General features: G+C 47.5%; 1 protein-coding gene across 1 annotated transcript in view; it reads right to left on the reverse strand.

Annotated features, from left to right (window-relative positions):
- Efcab6 (EF-hand calcium binding domain 6) overlaps positions 1-26,803 on the reverse strand; it is a 164,244-nt gene that overhangs the window by 83,460 nt on the left and 53,981 nt on the right. Inside the window, exons 7-9 of the mRNA XM_051159414.1 lie at positions 22,494-22,606; positions 17,742-17,866; positions 9,709-9,857 (exon numbers count right to left, since the gene is read on the reverse strand). Coding sequence (XP_051015371.1) covers positions 9,709-9,857; positions 17,742-17,866; positions 22,494-22,606 — 387 coding nt within the window. The remainder of the gene's footprint in view (positions 1-9,708; positions 9,858-17,741; positions 17,867-22,493; positions 22,607-26,803) is intronic.

A 26,803-nucleotide genomic window follows, 5' to 3' on the forward strand; every position in this document is an offset into this window, starting at 1 on the left:
CTTTCAAAAAATGTTCTGTACTTTTCCTAGAATTTCTGTGAATAGCACTGGTAACCTCTGTCATAGAGAATTCCCCTCCTCATGGGACTGGGGTCAAACTCTGTGTCTTGTACATATAGACAGTGGGTCCTATTCCTGGACCTGGATTTTGTCCTCTCTCCAGCACTCATGGGTCCTTTACTGTCCCAGGCGACTCTTGCTCTGGATCCTGAGGGGAGAGCCAACATCCTACACCCTGTGTCGTCCCCACCCTAAGAACCAGGGCGGAGGCTTACAGAAACAGAAGAAACACTGAAGGAAGGCACCACACTGTGCTAAAAGACAACGGCTACCATCAAAGGACGCAACAAAGAGTGGCAAGAACAGAGATCCGTCACGTTGCTCCAGTATCCTAAAGGAGTTCTGTGCAGAACTCAGCACACGTACAGCAGTAACAAGGATGGGTGGAAGGCATCAAAAGGAGAAGACGGAACTGCCATGGCTGACACTGCCCCTCCTCAGGGCCCAACCTTGTCCTGCCTCCCCTCTCTAGCCACTCTCACCCTCTCTCTGGGCAGCCCTGTCTATGTCTCCTGCCTGCTAAGCTAGCCATGCTGTCTAGGTGCTAGGGAGTCTACCTGGAATAGACTGAAGAAGGCCTGCTGGCCTGGACTCTGGCTTCTCATAGCTTCAGCAGCAATACTGTGGTTTTGTTCTAATGAACATCTTGAGCTGGGTGTGTCCAAAGTGAAACCTAGCCTACTTGTTCTCCCTCTTCCTGCCACGGCGAGCCCAGCATGGCTGATGTCCTAGGCGTACACAGGACCGTCTGCCTGCCCCTCTAGCTTCCCAGATCTGTGCTCTCGGGCTGGCTGCCATGTGGCCCATCAATGGATGCTCCTCCGGCTCCTGCCAGGTTTCCTCATACCTGAGCATGGGCTGAGAGGCGGCCACAGTATGTTCTGCTTGGCTTCGCTGTCAAGACAGAGACTATGTCTCTTTGCCAAGGCCCAAGCTCCCACTGGAGAACTCCTGCATCTGTGGGCTAGAGGAGCCATCATGTGCTGCCAAATGATCAGGCTGCTTCATGTGAGTGAGGATTTCTAGCCATGACAAAGTCCCCATGGGTGCTTAGGTAGAACCACAGTGCAGCCAGGAATGACTGGCTCTGCAGACCTACAAAGAAAGGCCCAGGTACAGTGATCAGATGCTAGAGTTGAGCCTTTTATGTGGAAATGTGTGGCCTTTGCAAACCAAGGCACAATCACAGCCTAGGACTCAGACCCAGAGCTCCTGGATCAAGGGCAACCCTGGATACCCGTGACAAGCAAGCTCACAAAACAGCCATGGCTACAAGTAAGTTTCCTGTCAGCCTTGCCCAGATGTTCCTGGACAGCGGTTCTCAACTTGTGGGGTCATGACCCCTTCACAGAGGCCACATAGCAGATATCCTGTCTGTCAGATATTTATATTATGAGTCATAACAGTAGTAAAATTACAGTTATGAGGTAGCCACAACATAATTTTGTGGTCCAGGGACACCATGACAGACATTGCATTAAAGGAATTACATTAAAGGGTTGCACTAATAGAAGGCTGAGAACCATTGCTCCAGGGCATCTTCTTCAAGCTAGGCATGTCTAACCGCCAGGGACTGGGTGACTGCACTAAGAAAGGACACCCCAAGCATTTGGGGTGTTAGCAAAGTGGGCTCTGAAGGATGACGACCAGGGAAAGCCAGGACTAGTGAGATCTGTTGAGTAGAGCAGAGCCTCACGGAGGTGATGGGCAAGAGCCGAGTCCATTTCAACAGAAGGCCCTTGAGATGACAGGCTCAATCCGTAGTGGCTTCACCAGTTCCAAAATATGTGATGGAGATTGGGTTGTTGGTCAGTGTGGAGCCCTTGCACTGACTGGTGTGTGGGACAAGAGGAACGGTGACAGGACTGACCCAGAGGGAACAACACCTCACACCAGAAAACATAGAGATTATTGCTTCCCCAGGTTTATGCTCTTTGGGCCAGGGAAGGCTGGGGCTACTGCTAAAGGGTGAAAGGATGTAGGCTGGATCCACATCGAAGTCACTGTTTGGCCAACGCAAAAGCGACTGTGGATTACTGTGCATGGAATGAGGTAATGACGTCAATCACACACAAAGGTCCACAAGACCCTGCCATGTCCTGTGCAGCTGTGGGCAGAGCGCCTGGCAATTTTCCAATGTCTCATGGTGAAGGTCCCTTCACCTGGCATGGGCAGCAGTGGACCTTCCTGTTCATTAGGACTGTTGACCCACCTGCTTTTTGTGGAAACAAAATGTGAAGGGACTCTGACACTCAGTGTTCTCTCATGCCTTGTCCTCCTGTGCCACAACCATCACACTGGACAACTGTAAGAGATGAATCATCGTGGGGGCCATTTTTAGTATGAGGTGCATTTAGAACCCACCAGAGCCACAGAAAGGCCGGAGGTACCAGGCCCCTGCTTTCCCTAGGCTGGCACATGCTTCCCTAAGCACTGTCAGGATACCCCAGGGGTTGACAAGTTACAGACAGTCTGCTATGTGACAGTGTCCAGATCAGAAAAGGAGAGAATCTCAAGGCTCAGGATACACAATAAATAAAGTGTTGTGACCTTAGCCAATAGGATAAGGCATCTGAGGAGCGCTTATTCTAGACACTGGAGAGATTGGACCTTCCTGAATCACTCACTATGAGGAATTCAGGGGCACAGAACCATCATTTTGTGCCATATCAGTGTGTACCACGTCAGGTCCACCAGCCACTGTGTCTTCTCTCTACACTGAGCTTGACTTTGCAAGGTCATAAAGTAAACTGCTTTGCTATCATAGCTCCACATCTCCCGTGCTCTTATTATGACGTAGGGACCATTGCTTCTCACATAACAATCATGGCTTTACAGTGACTTGGCCTGAAAGAACGAGGGAAAAATTACACAGGAGCCTATAGAAAGACATGGGAGTTCAAAGCAGAGGAGAGGATGCCATGAAGTTCAAGGGCATTGGGTCTTGGGGGTCTGAGTCCTGCTGGTTGGAATAGTCCCTTCAAAGGCTGCTGGTCCTTGTGTCACCAATCACAAAGAGACACCTGCTAGAATGGTGCCCAGCATTGGTCCTCTGATCCTGACCATTTGCATGAGGAAGTCATCTTTTCTGGGATCAGTAGAAAGCAGCTGCAGATGGTGTAGGCAGGAGGGAACCTGCTAACCCAAAACACCCTATGCCAGTGTCTTTCACTTCCTTCAAGTCAAGGGTGACAATGAACAGAACAGCTGGGAACACTCAGGGATGGACGCTTAGTAGACACAGCCAGACAAGATCGGGACATGAAAACACGGACCAAGTTGGTAAGATCAGAACTATTAAGGCTATGTCTGGTTTCCCGTGATCCTCTGAGTTCAGAGCAGATAGCAATCGAGGATGGCTTTGGCTAAAAGAAAATGGGGTGTGGGCACAACCCTGTGGACCAAGTGATCCCAGTATTGACCCTCATAGGCAGTCAGAATTCTCTGTTCCTAGTGCAGGCTCATCACTGGAGAATCCAACAGGGCTTCCTAGACTCCAACAGGGCTTCCTAGAATCCAACAAGGCTTCCTAGAATTCAATAGGGCTTCCTAGACTCCAACAGGGCTTCCTAGAATCCAACAGGGCTTCCTAGAATTCAATAGGGCTTCTCTCTAGAATCCAATAGGGCTTCCTAGAATCCAACAGGGCATCCTAGACTCCAACAGGGCTTCCTAGAATCCAACAGGGCTTTCTAGAATCTAACAAGGCTTCCTAGACTCCAACAGGGCTTCCTAGAATCCAACAGGGCTTCTGTTCACAGGGGATGATGGATTAATCCTGAGTCTTTAACATTTAAACTGAAAAAAAAAAAATAGGATTAGGAACATATAACTGACAGCACAGGGAGCCAGTGTTGTCTCTGAAGCCATGATGGCAGATACACGAGTTGTCTTTATTCAGCAGACAGGCCACTCCAGACAGGATCTACAGAGAAATGTTTATGCTCAGTAGAAATCTAAACTGATGCAATAATTTGGGGATTATAGGTTGGTTCAAAATTTGAACAGCTACTTAAGATATGGCAAAGCAGACATCAAAACCAAGCCCAACCAGTTAACAGGGCTTGCTGTCAAGCCTGGTCACCCAAATACTTCTGCTGGAAGGAGAGAGACCTGATTCCTGCAAGCTGTTTCTCTAACCTCCACCTGTGTGCTATCACACACACACACACACACACACTTTAAAAAACAGTGGGGAGAAAAAGGGTAACTTAATAAATAGCAACAGGAAAATAAATCACTGACTTGGAAAAAATTAATTTGAATATCCAATTTATATTACAATGGATTGAAGGGTTTAATTTTAAGAATGGGACATGGGCTGGGGCAGAACTACTAGCCCAAACTGGGTAAAACGATGAGTGACAAATTTTAAATGACAGAGGACATTGCGAGAAAAGAAGACGGATGCATTTGATTATATTAACATACAAACTTTGAGATACTGAAGTACCATGCTAATGAGAAGGAAACAGCACGCTGAGAAAGAACCCTTACACAGAGCGGGCTCTCTTCTGATGCATACCTGATTATAAAGAATTAAACCTGAAGGTGATAAGATTCACTTTAAACCCTTTTGTCTGAGCTGCTAGCCCATTAAGACGGGAGGAAGAGCCCCACCAAGGGAGGCAGAGTCACAGCAGGCTGGCACCTGGAGGCAGCCAACCTCAGTGCCAGCGCCTGAAAGACAAATTAAGACAATAACGGAACATCGCTTCATGCCTCATACACGATCAATATTTAAAATGATGTTAACGTGCACTTTGGGAGAGAATATGAACCTGGATCACTCATAACGCATGACGGCGGCAGCGTACACTGCTAGGGTGCTGTTCTGCGAGGACAGCTGGGCAGCCCTGCCGACACTTCACCCAGTGGTACCAGCTATTGGTATAGCAGAGCACGAGGTCACCGCTTCCCTAGCCCACACAGGAAGATCAGCCAGCGTCCACTATGCTCTGCAGTGGCAGGGACAAGAGAGACCTGCCCGAGAGGAGAGGACTCCCCAAAGCTGCCCTCTGACCTCCACACTGCAACTGTTGTGCAAGTCTGTCCTCTGAGCCCCACAACTGCCATCTTGGGGAGTTCAGCTCTGCCCTCCTGGAAAAGATCCTCCCAGCTGGGCTTGTTGAGTGGAAGGGTGGGAAGGCAGGAGACCCGCACCTGGGGACCCAGCTTCCTTCCCACCTGTTATTTGCTACTCTGGCCTCGGCTGCATGTGGGAGAGTAGGGATGGGGCCCTATCTATGTGGGCAAGGGGAAGTCGTCATCTCTGCTGGGTAAAGGCTTTCCAGCTGCCGCCTTTTGGGGTAGGCACACCCACACTCCTGCATGTAACCCCTCAGCTACACCCTAGGAAGCCCAAAAAACTCACGGGTTCCACAGAGTTAACGCTGGCAGAACAATATCTTTGTTTGTTCTTGGGACCTTGGGAGAAGGAGAGACAGAAGGAACGGTAGCAACTTGAGCCCAGAGGGTGGGGGTGGGGAAAGAGAACATCTCCAGTCTGCAACATGTTCATCTTAAACCAAAATCAACCAACCAAAACAAAGCAAAAACTACTAAAAAGAATGGCACACACACACACACACACACACACACACACACACACACACACACACACACACACAGTATCAGCAACAAAGATTACAGGAGAAATACATTAGAGTCTAGAAAATGATAGAAGAAAAAGATTGTGAAGTTAAGAGTTGAGTTTTTTTTACTTAGAATAAGGTAAAGAAAAGGGGGAAAGCCAGAGAGGAAGGAGGCGGCTGCACACACAATGGACGTGGAAGTCCAAAAGATCCCGAGACTATTATGCTCAAAAGTGGGGTGCCCTAAGAATCAGAGTCTTCCCCGGACACACACAACCTACCCCATGGCTAAGCTCCACAAAGACAGAAACTGTAAGAGATGGGGAAAGCGAGGCATAGTGCTACACGCTTATAACCTCAGGCTCGGGAAGTGGAGGCAGGGGCATTGTGAGTCTGAGGCCAGCCTGGGCAACTCTGAAAAGCTGTCTAGAAAACTCCTTTTAAATGATTAGGCAGTAGAAGACACCTGACAGACACTAGTTAGAAAAGCACTATGGTATTTCAGTGCTAGGTAAGACAGATCATAAATGACTTTTGTGAAAGATGGTTGCACCCTCAAGTCTGAGTACAGGGGACGCAAGTGTCACACTGGTGGCTGTCCCATACCTGAACTGCTGCTTGATTTTGGATCGCTTTGAGACTTGGAATGCTTCTATATACAGTAAGGGACCTGGAAAGGAACATCAAGTCTAAATACAACTGTCCATGGTTCATACTCCTTTCCCCACAGCCTGGAGGCTACATGACATAGGACTTCTGTGGGCCTGCATTTTGACTGGGACCCTTGGATGCCATGTCAGAACCTAGAAGGTCTCAGATTTGGGAGCCTTTCAAAATTTGAATTTTGTTTGTAAAGATTACTGTATATGTATAATGTGGTGGAGGCGCAGGGGAGGACCCACTGTGCGCACGCCTCGGTGCACGTACAGAGGTCAAAGGACAACTGTGCCAAGTCAATTCTCTTCTTCATCTGCACGTGGGTCCGAGGGATCCAATGCAGGTCACTGGGCTTGAGAAGCAAGTGCCTTTCCCCACTGGGCCATCTCCACAGGCCAGAATTTGAATTTTCAAGCTGGGTGGTATTCAACACATTATGCACGTCATGATACAAACACTGGAACATTCTCTTTGCTCTTGTTTCTCATGCTGCTCCCCTGGGAATCTGGTTGGGTACTCAAAAAGAAGGGTCTCAGTGAACTCTGGGTCCCTGAAGAAGCTGCTCTACCAAGAGAACATGGCGGCCACCTGCATCCTTTGTGTCACCTGCATCCCTTGTGTCACCTGCATCCCTTATGTGCTCACTCTATGTGCCTATGGCACTTGTCACTCAGCATGCCACCCCGGCTGGACTCTATTCATTGTCTATTTCAGCATTTTTAGCGCCTAGCACAGCGTCTGGCAGAGGAAGGTGTTCGGAAAATGTTAGCTGACTGACATTTCATGCGTTCATTAAAATGATAATTTCCAAGAATATGAAGCCAATAGAAAAGATGTCTAAGGCAGCCACTTCTATTTTTAAAATCAAGGCAACACTGTAGGTGTAGCTGACTACAAATGCGGAAGTTTCTTCTGCGTGTGGGAGAGAGTGTGGGGCAAGGAAGAGTGCTGGACAAGGGGGGGGAGGGGCAGCTTCTAGTTGTTTCCACCATTCCTGTTACGTCACTATTATGATTCTGAGGCTGAGAGGGGACTCTACATGGCCTCGAGCTGTCGGGGAACTAAGTCCTGAAATCGGTCACCAACAGAGCTGTTTTCTGATCTGAGAGCCACTGACTGGGCCCAATTTGCTTCTTGCTTTGGAAATCCTGGGTGGGGTCCCTCTCTGCCATACTGGTGCCATCATTATGCCCCCCAAAAAGCCCTTGCAGTATGGCGCTTGGCTCATTCACTACTCTCAAGCATCCTCTCTAGAGGACCCCAAAGCAGCCCTTGTCACCCAGGACTCTGTTTGCTTCCATCTCATTCCCTTGAGGGAAGGCTCTTCCTGTGACTTGGACAGAAGAAAACCAAGACCATCTGACCAATGTGTTTGTTTCTATTGCCGCATTCACACACGAATGGCACAGGGGTTCCTTCCAGAGCTGGGGCATTTTATCATATCGGAGTGCAAAAGGGCTCTCGGAGACCGTGAGGGCCCCAGCAACAGGACACAGGCACCAGGCAGTGTGGAAAGGCCACACCTGGCAAAAGGGAACAACAGAGCCTTAGCAAGGGTGACTGTAACACCTGGGCATGTTGGTGCAGCCAGTTATCCTAGCACCTGGGAGACTGAGGCAGACAGGTTTCAAGTTCAAGGGCAGCCTAGGCTACACAGGCCCTGTCTGAGAACACTGAGTGGAAGGGAGAGGAAGGCAGGAGGAGAAAATAACTGTCCTGAATCAGAACATCTGGAATACATTTAAATTGGGGATTCATAATAAAGAAAAGGTCAACAGGAAAAGATTCTTGTTGCTTTCTCTGGAAGAGGCTGGACTACCGGCTCCTTATTTTGAAAAGCAGCAACAGAAGGGCCAAACTGACGGTGTTTCTTTGCAGTTCACACTTGGTTTCGCTGCTGTTGTTTTAACTTGTGTGGAGTGTGAGCAGACAAGGCACACACGTGGAAGCCACGGGACTTCAGTGCCAGTTCTTGCCTTCTACCTTGTTGGAGACAGTGCTTGTTAATGGCTGCGTAAGGCCTGAGAGCTTCCCAGGGTTCTCCTGCATCCTCCCATCTCACCATCGGAGTGATGGGTTACAGATGCGATGCTCCTGAGTCCAGCTTTACGTGGGCTCTGGGGATCTGGACTCATGTCCTTAGGCTTGCATGACAAGTGATCTACCCGAGCTGTCACCCCAGTGCCTGCCTTTCTGATAACCATGGAGGGGGGCACACTCTTGTCGCAGAAGCACCGTGACATGGTAAGAGAGCAAACAGAATATTACCACCTCGTGGTCTCTAGGGAACTATGGGATTTAGGCCTGATTGACAGTGACAGCTAACATGAACAGACAGACAAGTGGCCCACACATCTCACCAGTCTGGGGAATAAATCTTGCCTAAAGCAGAAAAATAAAACCATATCCATGGGTCCTTGGAGGTGCCAGTTCAGGGGACACAGGGGACTATAGGAAATTGTACTGTGGGTTATAACAATCAAATCCAGGTCATAAGAAACTCGGAGGAACATTTAATCTAGCGTTGTGTAAAAGGAACAGGTGGGAAGGAAGGATGCAGATTAGCAAGAAATCAAGATGTGCAGGCTGGCTTTAGGTAAATTTAACATGAGCTAGAGTCATTTTGGGAGAAAGAACTTTTGAGAAAATTCCCCTACCAGACTGCCCTGTGGGCAAGCTTGTGGGGGCATTTTCTTGATTAATGTAAGAGGGCTCAGCTCACTGTGGGCAGTGGGTGTCACCCTGTAGGCTGCAGGCTGAGCAAGCCATGAGGACCATGGCCTCAGTTTCTGCCCCCAAGCTCCTGCCTTGGTTTCCCTCGGTGATCAAGTGTGACCTGGAAGTTCAAGACGAAGACAAACCCTTTCCTGCCCAAGTTGCTTTTGGTCGTAGTGTGTTATCACAACCGTAGTAACTGAGACGTGAGGGGAGCCACAGATGGCAGTGTGCAGAACTGATTTCAATTCTGACTCTCAGACCCTGAACAAGTGAACACAAGCCGAGCAGCCGCACTGAACCCTGGGTGTCTGTTTGTTAATAATACTGACGGGTCTGTTTGGTATGAACACTGTCTGTCTTGGCGTTATAGTTTTTGCCTCGCTTGGAGGCACCCGAGGAAATATGAGGCTTGATGTTTACTTTTGCAGACACTGGGGTTGAGGCAAATGAGGAGAAAGCACAAAGGCGGCAGCGACCAGCCTGCACCTGATGGCTCTCAAAGCTGGGGAGTGAGCATGAGAGTGGATGTGTCGGGGCTTTTCTCTTTGCCTTTGCATATGTGGGGGAAATCTCAGTGGCACCAAGTTTAAAGCACGGAATAAAATATAAATGAGGCTCTTATGTGTTGTCCCAGCCGATGTCTGGTGAAAAAACTGTCAAGAAACGATCGGATTCTTACCTTTTCATTAGCTGGATAAAAATCTTCCTCGGTAGCCGGTATACGAAGGTGTCAAGGACAACCTTCAGGTAATTCAGAGAGACATAGCCACCTTTGGAGGGGTCTCCTGCACTCAGGGCTTTTTCAATCTTTTCATACGACTTCGAAAGCTGCAAGGAATTAAAATTCAAGTTTTGCGTTCAGTTGAGTCAACACCCTGGGGCCGTCCGACCATGCCATTTTTTATTTTTTGTTTCTGTTAAACCAGAACCTCCTTGCATTTCCGTCTCCGAAAACTGATCAAAAAGGTTACTGTGGCATGTACTGAGCCTCAAATGTTTAATTGATGAACTCACTACAAACAACACCCTGCTCACAGATGACAAGTTTCTCAGGGAGGGACAGCAAGGATGGCAGCGTTACCTCTGACTGCAGTGCTAAAAATACTCTGCAACTCCACTGCCACTGTGGTGCATCTTAATATGCTCCCAGCATTCCCTACCGTGAGCCCACGCCACACACTTCTGATTAAGTCACACCATCAGGCTCACAAGCTGGGAGCATTTTATTAAAAACAGAAGTTGTTTTTGTGGCATGGAAATTGATTAATATAAGGATTACATAAACATAATAGGCACTGGACACCTCGTAAATCATGGTTTTTAAAAGGGGGTGATTACAAAAGAGTGAACCAGCTCTCTCCTGGGACTCTAAAGACACAGTGAAGTTGGTTCAAAGCTGTTTTTCATGACTCATAAAACCACTATGGGTGCTGGTTATCACTTATAGAACACTGCTATTTATTATTGGCTGATAGCTATATTTTCAACCATCTCAGTTGGTCTGAATTCAGTTTTTCCCGCTGACTGAGAAAAGATGGAAAATAGACTAACAGCTGCCAGCTTGGTGTTAAAAGGTAGCTTTCCTTAAAGGTGTCTGCAACATAGGTGCACATGGGCAGGGGTCTCCATTCCACCCAAGGAATGAGAAGTAGGTTTGGAGATGACCCTGAGTGGGCACAGCAGACCTGGAGATCTTTCAATACTGGGGATGATTAGAGGGCCAGGATGGTGCCTCTTGCTGCACAAAGACCCCCTGGGCAGGGTGCAATGCTTGACACCCACAGAAAGAGGCAGCTCTGTGGCCTGCACCTGTAATTCATGGGCCAGAGAATCTGAAATACGTAACATGGTGACTGTCCTTCAATCAATAAGTCAGAATCTGAAATATGTAACATGGTGACTGTCCTTCAATCAATAAGTCAGAGAAGAGAACCAGCTCCCAAAAGCCGTCCTCTAACTTACACACACACACACACACACACACACACACACACACACACACACACACACACATACACACACGGTGGCGGGGGGGGTGGTGGTGGTAAAAATCTTAAATTCTAAAAATATTTAGCGATCCAAGTCTCTTAGAAAGGGCCTAAGCTTAATTAACACAAACTTCAACTAAGTTCACTCACTTCTCCCATGGGAGGGAACCTGTCTGTGCCTCTGCCTCAGGAAAGTTCTCCCCAAACCAGGGAGAGCCCTGTGCAGTTTTCATGTACTTACTGGGCTAATAAAATATTTTCTCTCTCTCTCTTTTTTTTTTTTTTTTTTTTTTTGAAACTGGATCTAACTCACTATACAGCTCTGGCTGGTCCAGAACCCACTCTGTAAACTGAGTTATCCTCGAACTCAGAGACCTGACTGCCTCTGCCTCCAGAGACTGAGGAGGAAAGCCCTATGCCACCACACCTGGCTAATGGAACCCATCCATAAACTTCACTGCTTATTAAAAACTGTAAGGCTTTGATAAGAAAACCACAAATGGTTCAGCCAAGTACATACCCAAAGGGAGCAGGGGTGCGGGATGTCTCCAAAAGCTCTCGGTGCGGTCATCATTTCAAAGATAGTTTTACAAATGGTGAGTCATACCACACTCCTCGGCTGGACAGATGCTCTCCTCACTTAGCAACACGTTGAAACACTTTCTTAAGAACCAGTGCACACCTGTGCTGTTCTTTTAGGTGGCATGACCTCAGTGACGGCCTAGCACGAGTTATAGCCTGCTCTAAAATCGCCTCCCCACATGCATCTCAAGGGGACCCTAGGGCCCCTCCTCAGCATCTGCCCTTCTCTGTCTCAGCATGCAATGCTGTGTTTACAATGGAGTGTGCTTGTCTCTCACCCTCTCCTCTACCAGGGCTAGAGGCCTTCAAGACAGCAGACCTTGCGCTAGTTTTGTTCACTAACGGTGACTCAGAATACAGCACAAATTTGACATGTGTTACTCAGTGTATCTAAAAGTGGATGTGTTTTACCAGGGGGAAAATGTTCTACACAAAAATTTCAAAATATAAAATGATGCTCCATGCCTTAGTAAAAAAAAAAAAAAGACTAATAACCCTCAAAATCCCAGTGGAGACTGCACCAGACGGGCAAACATGAACAGGTCCAACTGCGTCAGGTGGAGGGTGGCCCATGGAACAGAACTCCATATGCTTATGGTGGGCGAGCAAATGATCATGGGCAACAGGGTGATGCTTTGGTTTTACCAGAATCTTTTTGTAGAGCATCAGCTGAGACAGAGACTCTATGCCTAGATGGCATCCCTAGGAGACACAACACTGTGTGCCACAAGCTATGCAAATACCCATTCATGGTGGGACCTAGTGACACAACCCAAATGCCACCACAGGAGACTATGAGACCCCCCCCCCAGAGTGTTTGGAGGACAGACACTTGTGAGGGGGGGTGATGACAGTGTGCAGGGGAAGATGACAAAGACATTATGTAGGGGAGATGAGGACAGACACTGTCTGGGGGGAGGCGACACAGACACGTTTCAGGAGAGATGAAATAATGACAGACACTGTGCATGGGAGGTGGTGCAGACATTACAGGGGGGAGGTGATGAGAGGCCCTACACAAGGGGAAGTGAAGTAGACATTACATGAGATGATGATAGACGCTGTGCAGGGAAGGTGATGACAGACACTGTGCAGGGGTGGTGACACGGCGTTGCAGGGGGAGGTGTGACAGACAGTGTGTATGGGGAAGTGATGATGGACAATGTTTAGGGGAGGCGACAGACATTGCAGGGGAGGTGATGCAGACATTGCATGAGGAGGTGATGACGGACACTGTGCAGGGGGAGGTGATGAAAGATACTGTGGGGGAGGGGGAAGGTGATCACAGACACTGAGTAGGGAAAGGTGGCCCAGTATTGCAGGGGGAGGTGAAAACAGATAATGTGAAGGGAAATGGTGCAGACATTGCAGGAGGTGGTGATGACAGACACTGCAGGGAGAGGTGACACAGACACTATGTAGGGGAAGTGATGACAGCATGCAGTGGGAGAGGACACAGACACGGTGCAGCGAAAGATGACAACAAAAAACCCCTCTACATCAGTAAGGTGCTAATACAGCTGCATTTTAACATGGGTGGAGCATATCCTAAGCACAAACAGGGCAAAAGCAAAGGGTTTCACAACTGTGCCAACACACTAATGAGTGGGCAGAACAGGGGACCCAGCAAGCAAGAGACAAAGGACCTCCGCGTGCAAGGGATATCAATAAATGAGCATCTTTTGTGATGCCATAAAAATGAACCAGACAAAACGAGGGATTTGTTAAAAGGGTGTCCTGAAATGTTCAAATTGCAAAAGAGAGGAGGGGTCTGGGAGAGCTGAGGTCATGGCAATAAAGATGACAGTATTACAGGAGGTAATAAAATCATAAACAAAAAAAGTAGGTGAAAAGATAGGAGTCGGACGAGCACTAAGGGGGACTTGAAAGAACCCCAGAGCAGAGAAACAACAAGACGAAAAGGTTAATGTGTCCTGGATCAGGTAACATGATGGCCACCAGGGCAAAGATGACCCAATACAAGGACAACTTGGGACAGTACTGAAGGAGGGAGGGGAGGGGAAGAGGGCGAACAAAATGTGTGTGTGGTTTTGTGTCATGATCCAGGATATCCACAGACAGATGTTCTGAAGCCGAACGTCTAAAGACGAACGCCCATGTTCCAAGAAGCGTCCTCAAAATGTCCCGAGTTAGGGCATAGTTCAGCCTGGCTTTTACATTTCAAGGGTCAACATAAGAATATATTTGGGGCATCAGGATGATCTCGGATTCTTTACAACAGAGGCAGGTGCCAGGAGGCGATAGGAAGAAATTCACCCCATGACGGAAAAAGGAAAATAGTGTAGTCACACGCCGATGGACTGCTGCTCAGGTCTAACCACACAAGGCACACAGTCCCCGAGGTGTGGGCATAAGGGAAGCAGAGCAGACAGTGAAGTCCAGCCAAGCAAAAATACAAATCAAAAATAGAGGGAGAGAAGACACAACACACCAAACACTTCGCTTGTGGCCACCAAATATGTTTGAGTATAAAACAAAGACCAGACATCTGAGGGATTACCATAACTGCACAGAATCTAAATATTACCAACTCCAAGAACACTACATAGCAAAATCTGTGGGGTGGGGGCTGGGCAGAAGAAACACAGTAAGTGTCAGTCACTTGTCACTTGTCACCAAGTTCCACGGCAGCGAGCCAGCCCCTTCAAAAACGTCACCACCTCTTCAGCTCTGCCTGGTTCTCTTCAACCCTCTCATCGTGTTAATGTCCCTTCAGGGACTTAATATGTCGTGTGGGAAACAGACATACATAGTTCTGGGGCATCTTCCTGTCACATGTGATTGACAAAACTGAAGCGGGTGGTGACAGCCGGGACCCCAGAAACAAAGTGTTGGGACTTCAAGGCAAATTGTGTCCCTCCCTCCTGCCTTGGCATTCTCACCTAAAGATCCACATACAACCAGTGCCTGTCATGTGGGAACTGAATTATTAATTCCAGTGCACTTAGGGAGGCAGAGGCAGATGGATCTCTGAGAGTTCAGGGCCAGCCTGGTCTGCAGAGTGAGTCTAGGACAGCCAAGTCTACATGGAGAAACCCTGTGTCGAAAAAAACAAAAACAAAAAACAAAAACAAAGGAACAAAAAAGTGCACTTTTAATTTAAATGCCTTTGATTTTTACTAGGAATAAAGTAAGCCTTGACGTCACATGACATCAAGATTAGCCTAAGTGCTGGGATTACAGGCATGGGTCACCAGGCCTGGATAAAAGTATATACTTTTAAAGGAGAGTGGGTTTTTTCTTTTTTTTTTTCTTTTGAGACATGGCCTTTCTGTGTAGCCCAGGTTGACCCAGAACTCAGACCTCTCTGCCTTAGCATCCCAGCAGTCTTTCTACACTGAACAAGAAAGAACTTGATTGGTGGTCACCAAATGCAGGTTGGGTTGCTCTGGGTGGGGGACAGTGAGTGAGTGACTTCCTGTTTCCTGCATGTGCATTCCAGAACAGCTCATACACTTTTTTGGAGGGCTGTGTATTTTGTGAAGGTCATTTTTTTATGAATACAATAAGGTCATAAGGTCATTCACTAAGAAGGGAAAACGAATTTTGCTAATTTATCAGTAGATATGTTCCTTACTCAGGCCCTTTCACCAGTACTGGCTTTGTCAGTGTTTCCTCACTTTTTTTTTTTTAACTAAAAAGTCCATATCAATAACTCACAAAGTTCTGTATATATTGGAAACAGTTATTAAAGCTGGAACAATGGCTCAGTGGTTAGGTTTGGATGACTGAATGTACTCTTGCAGAGGATGTGAGTTCAGTTCCCACATTGAGCAGCTCACAGTTACCTATAACTTCAGTTCCAGGAATCTAGCACCTTCTTCTGGCCTTCTTGGGTATCCCCACACAGGTGCGTGCATACACACACACACACACACACACACACACACACACACACACACACACAAATAAAAATCATTTTTTTAAAAACAGTTATTATTTATCTATCATTTATGTCATATTTTGCCAGGCTGATCTCATATTCATACAAAGTTTTACTGTATAAAAATACTTTTCATTTTCATGCTATCAAACTTCATCTTCTTCCTTGTGGTCTTTACGTTTTATTTCATACTCAAAAGATACTTTGATTTCAAACTTTCAATTTTTCCCTTTGGCTGAGGTGGAGGCTTCAGCTTGGTGGTAGAGGTCTTGTTCAGCATGGTCTGATACCCAGTACTACAAAACCCACTTTTATTCACAATTGTTCATTCTAGGTTTACAGTAATTGCTATGTGTAGAAACTGGTTTTGGTGAGGGGCTAATAGGTTACGCGCTTTTCTTCCCAAAACACCTGTCAAACAAATAATCTCAATGATAATATCACCACTAACGATCCACCACTTCCCCTGTGGTGCATCACTGAAATACCTTGTACTGTATGAGTGATGGTTAGTTTTAAGTGTCAATTTGACACTATCTATAATCACTCAACGAGAGACTGTCTCTATGGGAGAAAGTCTTAATTCAGGCAGGAAGACTCAGCCCACTGTGAGCTGCACCATTCCCTAGGTGAGGGGTCGTGAGCTGTGTATGAGTGCTGAGAATGAACTGGACACAAGGGAGCACGCATCACGCCTGCATTGCTCTCTGCTCTTGGCTGCTGACGTGGACCTGACGATCTGCATGAAGGTCCCGCCCTGACTTCCCCACAGTGATGGACTGAAACTGTGAGCTGAAATCCAACTTTCTCCCCAGATTGCTTCCCATCAGGGTATTTTTCTCACAGCAGCAGAAATGAAACCAGAACAATAGGCTGAACTCGAGGCATAGCTTGGCTGGTTGCCAAGGCTGTTACGCAGAGAGACCCTGCCTCGAAAACAAAAACCAAAATAAAACAAACAAAAAGGCAATCGCCTTCCTAACCCACTCTGACTGTCCTTTGTTGTTTGTTTACAACCCCAGCCAAGGGCAGAAGAGGCCTCTTCAATTAGTCAAGTAATGTCATCCAACCAAGTTGTACCATTCGTTTTTTTGTTTGTTTGTTTGTTTGTTTTAGCCTGCAAGTAACACAGGGGATACACTTAAAACTAACTTCTCAAGCTGGGGGATGACTCCATGGGTAAAAGTGCTTGCTAAGACTATAAGAGGATCTGAGTTCCTTGCTGGGAAAGGTGGCACATGCCTTTAATCCCAGCATTTGGGAGGCAGAGACAGGTGGATCTCAATGAGTCCAGGACAGCCTGGACTACAAGAGAAACTCTGATTTGGAAAAAAAAAAAAAAAAAAAGCAAGAAGGAGGAGGAGGAGGAAGAGGAGGAGGAGAAGAAGAAGATGATGATGAAGAAGAAAAGAAGAGGAGGAGAACCTGAGTTCAAATCCCCAGTAGCCATGTTATAGCCGAGCATGGCTGTATATGCCTGTAACCACAGTGCTGGCAGCTAGGGACAGGCGGATCCTGAGCTCTCACCTGTCAGCCAGTCTAGCCAAAAAGGAGAGCTTCAGTTCAGTGACAAACATGCCTCAAAAAACGGAGAGCAGGAGAGGAAGACAGCAGCGTCCCCTCTGGCCTCTGCATGCATAATCACGGTCTTGTGCACAGACACATACACATGTACAGACACATACCCCACATATGCACTCCTTCCACATCCATATCTGACACCTATATACGCCATGCTCACACCCAAACCCACACACACTTACATTCATACCCCAAACATACACCCCCACATCTATACCACCCCTCCCTCACATTCACACCCTAAACGTACATCTCCACATCTACAGCACACCCTAAACCTGTAACCCCCACATTCGTACCCCATACCCCCACATTCCTACCTCACAGCTCTGCACCCTCACACTTCACACTCCCATGCTTATACCCCATATCTACATCCCCACACCTATAACCCCCACATTTACATACCATACGTACATATTTTCACATTCACACCACAAACTTTTACCCCTCCACACACATCTCCACTTCCACAGCTCCACAGACACACCCCATGCACACTCAGAATTAACCTGGCCACTGTGAGCACAATCACTGGATCAGCAGGAGAGGTTCCGGCAGTTTGAGGGGTTCAGGTGGGAGCAAAACAAAGTTTCAGACTAACACCCAGACAAAAATGGTTTCTGTGGTCGTCTCTGGTCACACTTTGGCTCTCACCTCTTGGCAAAAGGCCTTTTCCAGGTCGTCTAAGGAGTAGTTTTTCCAGACGTCTTCAGAAGGCACGGCGTTGAGCGGCTGCTCCCGCTTGGTGTTTTTGACTTGTTGATTCTCCCTTGCAGGTTCTATTAAGACAAGATCACTTTGGTTTACTCACTGTAAAGGCCGTTTCTATGCCATTTGCCTCTGACCATCACACCTGCTTGGGAAAAAAAAAAAAAAATTAAGACGACCGAATGGAGAAAAGAGTGGCTCGTTGGATTCATTACACTGAAATAAACTGATGAGTGAGAAAAAAAAAAAAAGACAAAGGTCATCATCTATGTGTTACTGTGTGGCAGGATAGGCCCTGACCTGTGGGCTAAGTGTGATGGAACGGCAACTGTCTGCACAGTGGATGGAAGCTAGGACCATTCTGTATGGCGTGAGCTTCACTGAGGCACGTCAAGGACACATGAAAGCCAGAAACCATTCAGCGACAGGCAGGCTCACTGCGAAGAACAGTGGAAGGAATGTGAGCGGAGAAAACTGCTACACACACACACAGGAGGGGGAAGCTTCTGTGTGGCCGTGGATCTGTGATCCCGGTGCTCAGCAGGCTGGGGCAGGCAGGAGGGCTCTGAATATATGGGCAGCCTGAGCAGATGAATGCAATTATCCAAATGAATAGTGAGGTTAGAGATGGGGCTGGTCATACAAAGAACTGAAAAGTATAGTAAAGGTATTAATAAGTGTTCAAAATCACCGATAAATTCAAACACTCTACTTGAAACAGACAAGGATAAGCTACTTATCATGGTGAGGGCTAAGAAGAAGAAGAAGACCGCAAACAAGGAGGCTGAGGTGCTCAGTGGTAAAGTTCACACATGAGGACCTGAGTTCAAACCCCAAGCCAGGCATGGCTCTACACACCTGTAACCCACTGCTGGGGTTTCAGGGTGATGGACAGGTATCAGGGGCTGAAGTGGTGGCCCCACTTCAGTGGGTGTTCCTGCAACCAAGACAGAGACAATAGAGGTAGAAACCTGGATATTGCTCAGGATATGTGCAGGAGAGTATTCCTGCACATATACATGCACATAGTGTATACCACACACATATACACACAGAGAGATATGTACGTATGCACACACACACACATAGTGGACAGTGGCAGGAAGCATCTCTCACTTGGCACAAAAGCACTCCATGTGTGAACACCCTGAGCAATTCTGCTGCTTGCTGTCTGTGGAGCAGTGAGCTACCCAGCAAAGGCATGCATGTGAGGATGCTTTCTACAGCGCCAGAGAAAAACAGTGGCAACCCTCCCAGATGGGTTAACAGGGGGAAGCATCACAAATGGAAGTTGCTGAGGCCATGCAATAGCACACAAGCATCAAAAACAAAGACCAGGGCTGGAGAGATGGATCAGCCATTAGGAGCACTTGTTGATTTTGCAGAGGACCAGGTTCAATTCTCAGCACCCATGTGGCACCTTACAACCATCCATAAGTCCAGTTCCAAGGGATGTGATGCTCTCATCTGAGCTCTCAGGCACCAGAAATGCAAGTACACAAGTGTACATATCAGCAAAACAGACATATAAAATATATAAATTGTAAGGAACAAGAAAGATGTGTCTGTGATACAAATGCAACAGTTTTCTTGCAATATATTCTTTCATGATTATAAGGGAAATTAACATAATTTAATTTTCATTTCTCACTTATTTTGTATGTCTTTTTGTCCATCTATCATCTACCTACTTATGCACCAGGAAAAAATATCTGGGAGGCTCTGATTGAGAAGAGTGCTGAGAACGGAAGGATGCGAGACCCAGGATCAGGGGATGGGGCTTTCTGGTTTTACACATTTGGCCTTCGTTCAATCAGCCTGTGTGCTCACAGCAGAAGAGGATCAAGTGTGTCTCAAGTGTAGCCATCTTCTCTTTCAGAGACACAAATGGCTCCCCAGATTTATTTCCTAAAATGTCTGCAAATAAGCCGCAGCCAAATGAGGCACGCTTAGTTTAGCGACAGCTAACAGGCTGCCAGGCATCTGGAATCCCACTCCTCATCTCCAAGGGAGGGAAGGGAAAAGGAAGACCCTTCCCTGGGTTCCTCTGAGCTACATGAGAGACACAAAGACAGTCTTTCCAGCTGGGTCTCATGGGGTCTCAGAACAGCCTGGGCCAGGCTCTGACCTGGCAGAGGTAGCCCTGGGTTCCCAGCAGGCTCTCTGGTACTTTAACTGCTTCTCTACTGTGAGGTCCTAGGACACACACACACACACACACACACACACACACACACACACACACACACACAAACACACACACCACAGAGCCAGGACAGCTCACACATCCTCTATTTAAACAAAATGCAGGTTCCTGTGAGCTGAAGAAGACAGTGAGGCTAGAGGCCTGTCTGGGAAGGCCTGCCTGTGAGGTCCATCTTTTGAGACCCTCTCTCTCCGGTTTCCTATTATTTTTTCTTCAGTATTTGTTTTTTCATTTGAGAAGACTGAGGATGGAACCCAAGTCCTTTCCATGCTAGGGAAGTGTTCCACTAAAACTACCCAGAAGCCCAAACATTAAGCGGTCTAAGATCCCCCAAAAACAGCAAGCAGAAACTGTCCCTCGGCCCCATGTGACGGCTTCACGTGCCCAGATAGATGGTGCTTTTGACATGCAAGGCAGCCATGATGCCGATGTAGGCAAAATTAATAGAAACTGTTGTCCTGTATTCAGAAAAACCAAAGGCAACAACTGCTGGAACTCAGAACAACACTGAGTTTGTGAACTGCTTGGTTCATCAACAAGTGAGCATATTCTAGCAAATTCCACCCCATCAGACACCATTCACAGTGGAAGTTCAGAGCAGAGACAGTGCCGAGTACAAAGAATTAGGCGGGACCCGTGCTAACAACCCTTACTAAACTAAATGGTCTATTTAAAAATAGTAATAAGCGACACATTTAAAACAGATGTGCACACAGGTGGGAGTGGGGAGAAGGGTTCTAGGAGGAATGGGAGGCGGATGAAAGAGGGCGATGGGGTGGAGATGATGGGAATGAATTGTGCATCTGCATAAAACTGTCAAAGAGTAGGTGAAAATTGTCTTGGAAAAGGAATTATGTGCAGTCGTTCTTAACCACAAAAGTAAACATCTGAAGCAGACGCAAACAGGGGTGTTGATCATGCTTCGTTTCTTAGGCCCTTGAGAATGTCTTCCGTGAGTGGTAGGTTAGGATGCCACACCAGAGAGGGGGCTAAGGGGTTCTCAGGAGGTTTTCCCTCCAGTGGCAGTTCCCAAGCCTGTAACAGCCAGGACACAAGGGACAGACCATGCTGAAACTCAGGGTACAAAGTTCTATAGGCAGCTGGAAAAAAGCCAACCCTCACTAAGGGGGTGAGTAAGATGGCCTTGGGCTTCAGACACAGGCCACGGTGGCCTTCTGAAAGAGAAACATGTCACCCTCCGTCATTACGTCTGGCTAAGATAGAGCCATCGCTTCCTTGAGTGTCTCTGTAATTTTTCTCCTGTGATGATCCCAAATGACAGTAAATTATTTGTAAAATAGCCTGTGAGCTAATCTTTACCAGAAACCCCTTGCAATGCCTTATTTCCACCCAGTGCATGAGAAGGTGGACAAAAAGAGGTGACAAAGCCAGTAGAGTGCCTGGCTTTGTCCAAAGAACAGGGTCCTGGAACCAGCCGGAGCCTGTGAACAGTGGTGTTTTTGTCTTGCTGGGAAGGCGGCACTGTGCACCTCAGATGGGCCCTGAGGAGATTTGCTGAGCAGCATTAAGACAAAAACCAGACAATGAGGAAAAGTGTTAAATAACCCAGTGTAGGTGGGGGTGACCCCAAGTTAGGGGACTGAGGAGAAAGTCCAACTAACCTGAGTGTCCAGGTATGTGTTTCAAACATTCTCCCCCTCAAAGAAATGGGCCACAGCCCTGTTCAGAAGCACCAGCAGCTGGACAGCTCCAGACACCATGTTACTGAGGCTGAGACGAAGGCTGTGGGTAGGCGGGAAAGCTTTCTCCATGAGGACGTGCATCCACATGCAGAGGACCACTTTCAGCATCTAATACAGATGCAAGCTCCTCTGCTCTTACATTGGCTCCTTCCCCATTTATGGTAAAGGCTTCATTATCTAAACTCTTTGACATTCAGAAGCAGCAGGAAGAAGGACAAATGACACCCAGAGGACCTCATGTAAGGACAGTCTGTGAGTTTGGGCTGGGGTGGCGGGGGGGGGGGGGGGTGACACATTCCAGGTCCCAGTTGTGTGCTGGCTCCATACGTACGCATTTTGTGGAGTTCCTAGTTCTCAAGTGTACGTGTTGCTGTATGGGTCTGCGTGTGTGGCTAGGTGTGTGTCTTTGTGGGGGTGTGTCTGTGGGGTGGGAGGAATGTGGGGTCCTTGTGTGTGTGCAGGTGCCCATGTGAGTGCAGGTGCCCACAGAAGCCAGAGAAGAGTGTTGGGTGTCCTGGAACTGGAGTTAAATTGGATGTGAGGCCCCAGACATGATTTCTGGGAACAAAAAATTCTGCTTCTTTGTAAGAGCAGTATATGCCTTTAACTACTGTCCACTTCAGCCCCTTTCTTTCCTTCAGCTCTCATATTATGCTTGTAAATAATGATATCATGGGTACCTCTGTTGTGTATACATTTTTCATACTGGGATATTTTGCCTTAGGGGAGACCCACAGCAGAAAGAAAAACATGTTAAAATCCTTAGCAACATGAATAGGAAGTCTTTACCTGAATTTGACAGTAGAGTTTTAAAGTTCGAGTCATTTATAATGCTGAAATTCTTCAGGAAAGTGTTGTAGTCCACCCTGGTGGTGCCGTCAATGCTGTACTGCTTCAAGAACCTGAAACACAGACGCTCACTGGAGTGAGGCAGAGCTGAGAGCATGGCTTACAACAAGGGCTGCTTTGTACTGGGCCGGCATGGATGATAAGGTCTTTCTAAGAAGACTGTGGGAGACACTGCTGTTGGGGCTCTTAAATGCAGAGAGCTGAGGCTGGGGAGATGGCTTAGTCGGTAAAGCGCTTGCTGTGCCAAAGCGAGGACCAGAGCGCCATCCATAGAACGTCAGGGACCAGAGCAGCGTGGACATGTGTCTGGAATCCCCATAATGGGGAGACGGAAGCAGGCAGACTCCTTTGGCCAGCCAGTTTATCCTCCTTGAGGACTTCCTGATCATGAGAGGCCCCGTCTCTCTCTCTCTCCTCTCTCTCTCTCTCTCTCTCTCTCTCTCTCTCTCTCCTCTCTCCCTCTCTCCCTCCCTCTCTCTCCCTCTCTCCGTCCCTCTCTCTCTTTCCTCTCTCTCCTCTCCTCTCTCTCTCTCTCCTCTCTCTCCCTCTCTCTCTCCCTCCCTCTCTCTCTCTCCCCTCTCTCTCCCTCTCTTCCTCTCCTCTTCTCTTCTCTTCTCTCTCTCTCTCTCTCTCTCTCTCTCTCTCTCTCTCTCTCTCTCTCTCTCTCACATACACACACACACACAAGTAAACAAAAAGTGGGCAACTCCTGAGGGCAACATCCAAGGCTGGCCTTTGGTCTCCAAATGCACACATGCACATATATGCATACAAACCAAAGAGGCAGACACTGGAGGGAGAATACTTAATCAGCTCACAGAAGGGTACACAGAGAAAATGGGATGGAACAAGCAGGCCCTTTCTTGGAAATGTCCCAGACATGCTTCCTATGGGTTTTGTTTCCCTTCCTTGGTTTGAAGAGGGAGGACACTGGGTCCCAGGACCCAGGAGGACACCTCCTCACCAGACAGCAGAAGCAATGCTACTTTCCTGTGAGAAGTATAGAAACAGGCATCTGGGGAGTGAGCCAGTGAGAGTCACGCTTCTGCAACCAGGAACCCCAGTGGTGTGAAGATTGGGGTTGGCAAGCAAATGATTCTTATAACTGATAAGAGCCCATCGCCTCAGGAGACGAAACACCTTGGCCCACAGAGATGCCATCTCCAAACGGCAAATGGCCAAGAGGGTTCTTGAAGCATTTATGGCATTTACAGATAATAAAACAACTTTTTTTCTGTTTATTTTGAGACAGGGTCTTGCTATTTATAGCCCAGGATACCCTTGGATTTTCTATGTCCTCCCCTTGGCCTCCAAGTGCTGGAGTTATAGGCTTGGGTCTACCACACGCAGTTCAGAACAAGAAATTTCAAAACGGCACACATACACCTCTCTGTCTGTCTTAAATACACTGAGATAAATGGAACGCTTTGGTTTTTAAAATGTGTTTCCTATTATTCATATCTGTGTGTGATAAACACTTTTCTAGATGATTTCTGGGTTACTACATTTCTAAAAAATTCACAGTTTTTAAATGTTTGGTTATATTCTCCCCATATGTGTTGGTTTCTATAATTATCTAATTTCATGCTTTCTCAAAATTTAGTAATTAATACTTAAAGTTATTGTTAGTTTTCCGGCTTCCAGATTGAACGGGGAGTGCCATGTATTCAGTTCCCACTTGTACCCCTCTTCTCACTTTGATGGAGCTTCCTGTTGTCCTAATAGGAAAACTTACCCAGAGAGATTACGGCTGCCAGATGTTAACTCAAGAACTCCCTAAACAGCTCCTGTTTTCCTCTCAGCCCTGATCCTGTGAAAACATCCCGGAAGCTTGAGACCTGGGAGGCAGCACTTGCCAGTGTCTTTCTAAGTCCTGCGAGGCCGCTGGCTAGCACGCTGCCACCGGCAAGGCCGGGGAGCTTGGTGATGGCACTACAGACCTCCACACAACCGCAGCATCCCAGCTGCCAGGGTCTGTCACAGGAGAGCTCTGGCTTGGTCTAAGGCCCTGGAATCCTACGCTCAGAAACCTGCTGCACGCACACAGAGGACAGATGGAAGCCATGGTAGTGTGCCCTGGAGAAAAGACTTTAGAGATGACACCTGGCACTAAACAGAAAGGCAGGCTCTCAAAAGGCCTTCACAGGGGCTGGGGAGATGGCACAGTCTGTAAAACGTTTGCTGTGTGAGATAAGGAAGTAAGTTTGATCCCCCAGAGGCCATGTTTAAATTAAAAATAGAAGGCTGGGTGTGGTGGTATGTATTGTAATGGCAGAGACGGGGAGGTGGAGACAGCTGAGTCCTTGGGGCTCAATGGCCAGCCAGGCTACTCATGCCAGTGAGCCTCAGGTCCTGCTTGAAGTTCTGTTTAAAAGAGCATGGAAGTCAGTTCCTGAGGAACAAACATGGCTGACCTCTGACTTCCTCGTGCATGTGCACATACATGCAGGCATACACATGTGAACACACACACGCACACACACACACACACACACACACACTCTCACTGTTCTTAAGTCACTAGCCCAGGCATGCAAACTCTGGCTGGCAAGGCTGGGGTGGTTGCACAGACTGAAGAAAGCAGCAGACAAGTGGGATTCACAGCAGGCTAAATTTAGGGAGAATAGAGGACCCCAGTGAGACCTTGAACCTTTCTAGCATCGCCACCTGGCAAAGCACCTCCCAGGCAATCCTGGTGCAGGCTGGCCGTCCGTGGTTTGCTTGCTTACATAGATTCAACCACTGCAGCCTGGAGAGAGATAGGAGTGGGATGGATTGCCCTGGAAGGGAAAATCACTATCTGGGTTGCAGGACAGAGCTGCTGAACCTGGTGGTGAGATCATCTCTGGCTGTGGGTCCTGCACATGCTGAAAGGCAAACTGCCACTGCATAGAAGTTGTAACAGTATCCCAGATTATCACACTTGTGACACTGTCCAGTGAGATGAGCACCTGCCACATACAAGCATAGCACAGGCATGCCACACAAATTACAACATGTCTTCATCCCCATGCTGTGTGGTGTGGTGGGCTTCTCAGTGCCTATCCCATTTACCATGTGTATTCTCACATATATGTGTGTGCACACGTGTGAGCATGCATATGTGTGTGTTTGCACAAACATGCTTGTGAATGTGGGGGGAGTGCATGTGTGCATGGAGACCAGAGGACAATCCACCTGTTTTTGTTGTTCTGTTTTGTTGGTTGAAATGAATTTCCCATAAGTCTGCAACTCACCAAGAAGCCTATGCTGGCTGCCATGTGAGCCCCCGAGATCCACCTGCCTCTGCCTCAAAACCTCTGGGATTACAAGCACATGGCACTACACCCCCACTGGGCATCAAACTCAGGTCTTCATGCTTGCAGGTGCAATCTGAGCTATTTCCCCAACCCCCTCAACAACTACTTCTTTAAGAGAAAGTGTAGTCTTGGCAACATCATGGTGTTTCAGGGCTGGGGCCATTCTTACCATGTCAGGTACCTAGTATAGATCCTAAACAGAAGGAAGCTGCTAGGCTAAAATACTGAAAATGCGCCGTACACCCTGCAAACTGCAAAGGGCAAAATCAACACCAAAGTAGCCACAGGCAACAGTGTCTTCTGGGGCCTCTGTTGACTTAGGCACTAAAACTCTGGCAGGAGCCAGCTCCTTTGAGCTTCTGTGTGCACCTACGGGAACCAATTCTATTACGGGACAGTGTTCGGGCCACAGTGTAAAGCAGCATTGTTTCTGAGGCTTTAAAGAAATCTCGAATAAAAACATGCAGAGTTCTTTATTATTCAATACTTAAGAGATGGGGAAACAGACAGTAACTTTTTTTTTTAATAGATTTACTAGGTTGGAGACTGCAGTGCCAAACACAAGGTTTATTGTCAAATAAAAGCCCGCTTTGTTTCTGACGGCCTGTTTTAGAAGAGGGCTGCCTCCGCTCTGTAATTGCACGCACAAAATTATTTAATTTGTTTTGTTTGGATTTTATTCTGGACACTTTCCCAGCCAGAAAGGATGTAAAAATTAAAACATCTATTATGCCTTTTATGTTCTGAGGTAGGTTATAAAGACGAAGAAAGAAGAACACGCGTCCAAGAGTGGGAAGGATCCATTCTTTTAAAGTCTCTGGTTGTGAGCCCCATCCAAGCTACAGACACATGCCCTCTGTGCTTCCTTGCTCTGGCCAAAGTCCCTCTGCTGCCTGCAGCTCTGACCTTGCCTTTAGGAGGTATGTCAGAAGCCGCAGTGACCCCTCATAA

Source organism: Acomys russatus, chromosome 17 (assembly GCF_903995435.1).
Source record: "Acomys russatus chromosome 17, mAcoRus1.1, whole genome shotgun sequence".
In the NCBI taxonomy this organism is placed as follows: domain Eukaryota; kingdom Metazoa; phylum Chordata; class Mammalia; order Rodentia; family Muridae; genus Acomys; species Acomys russatus.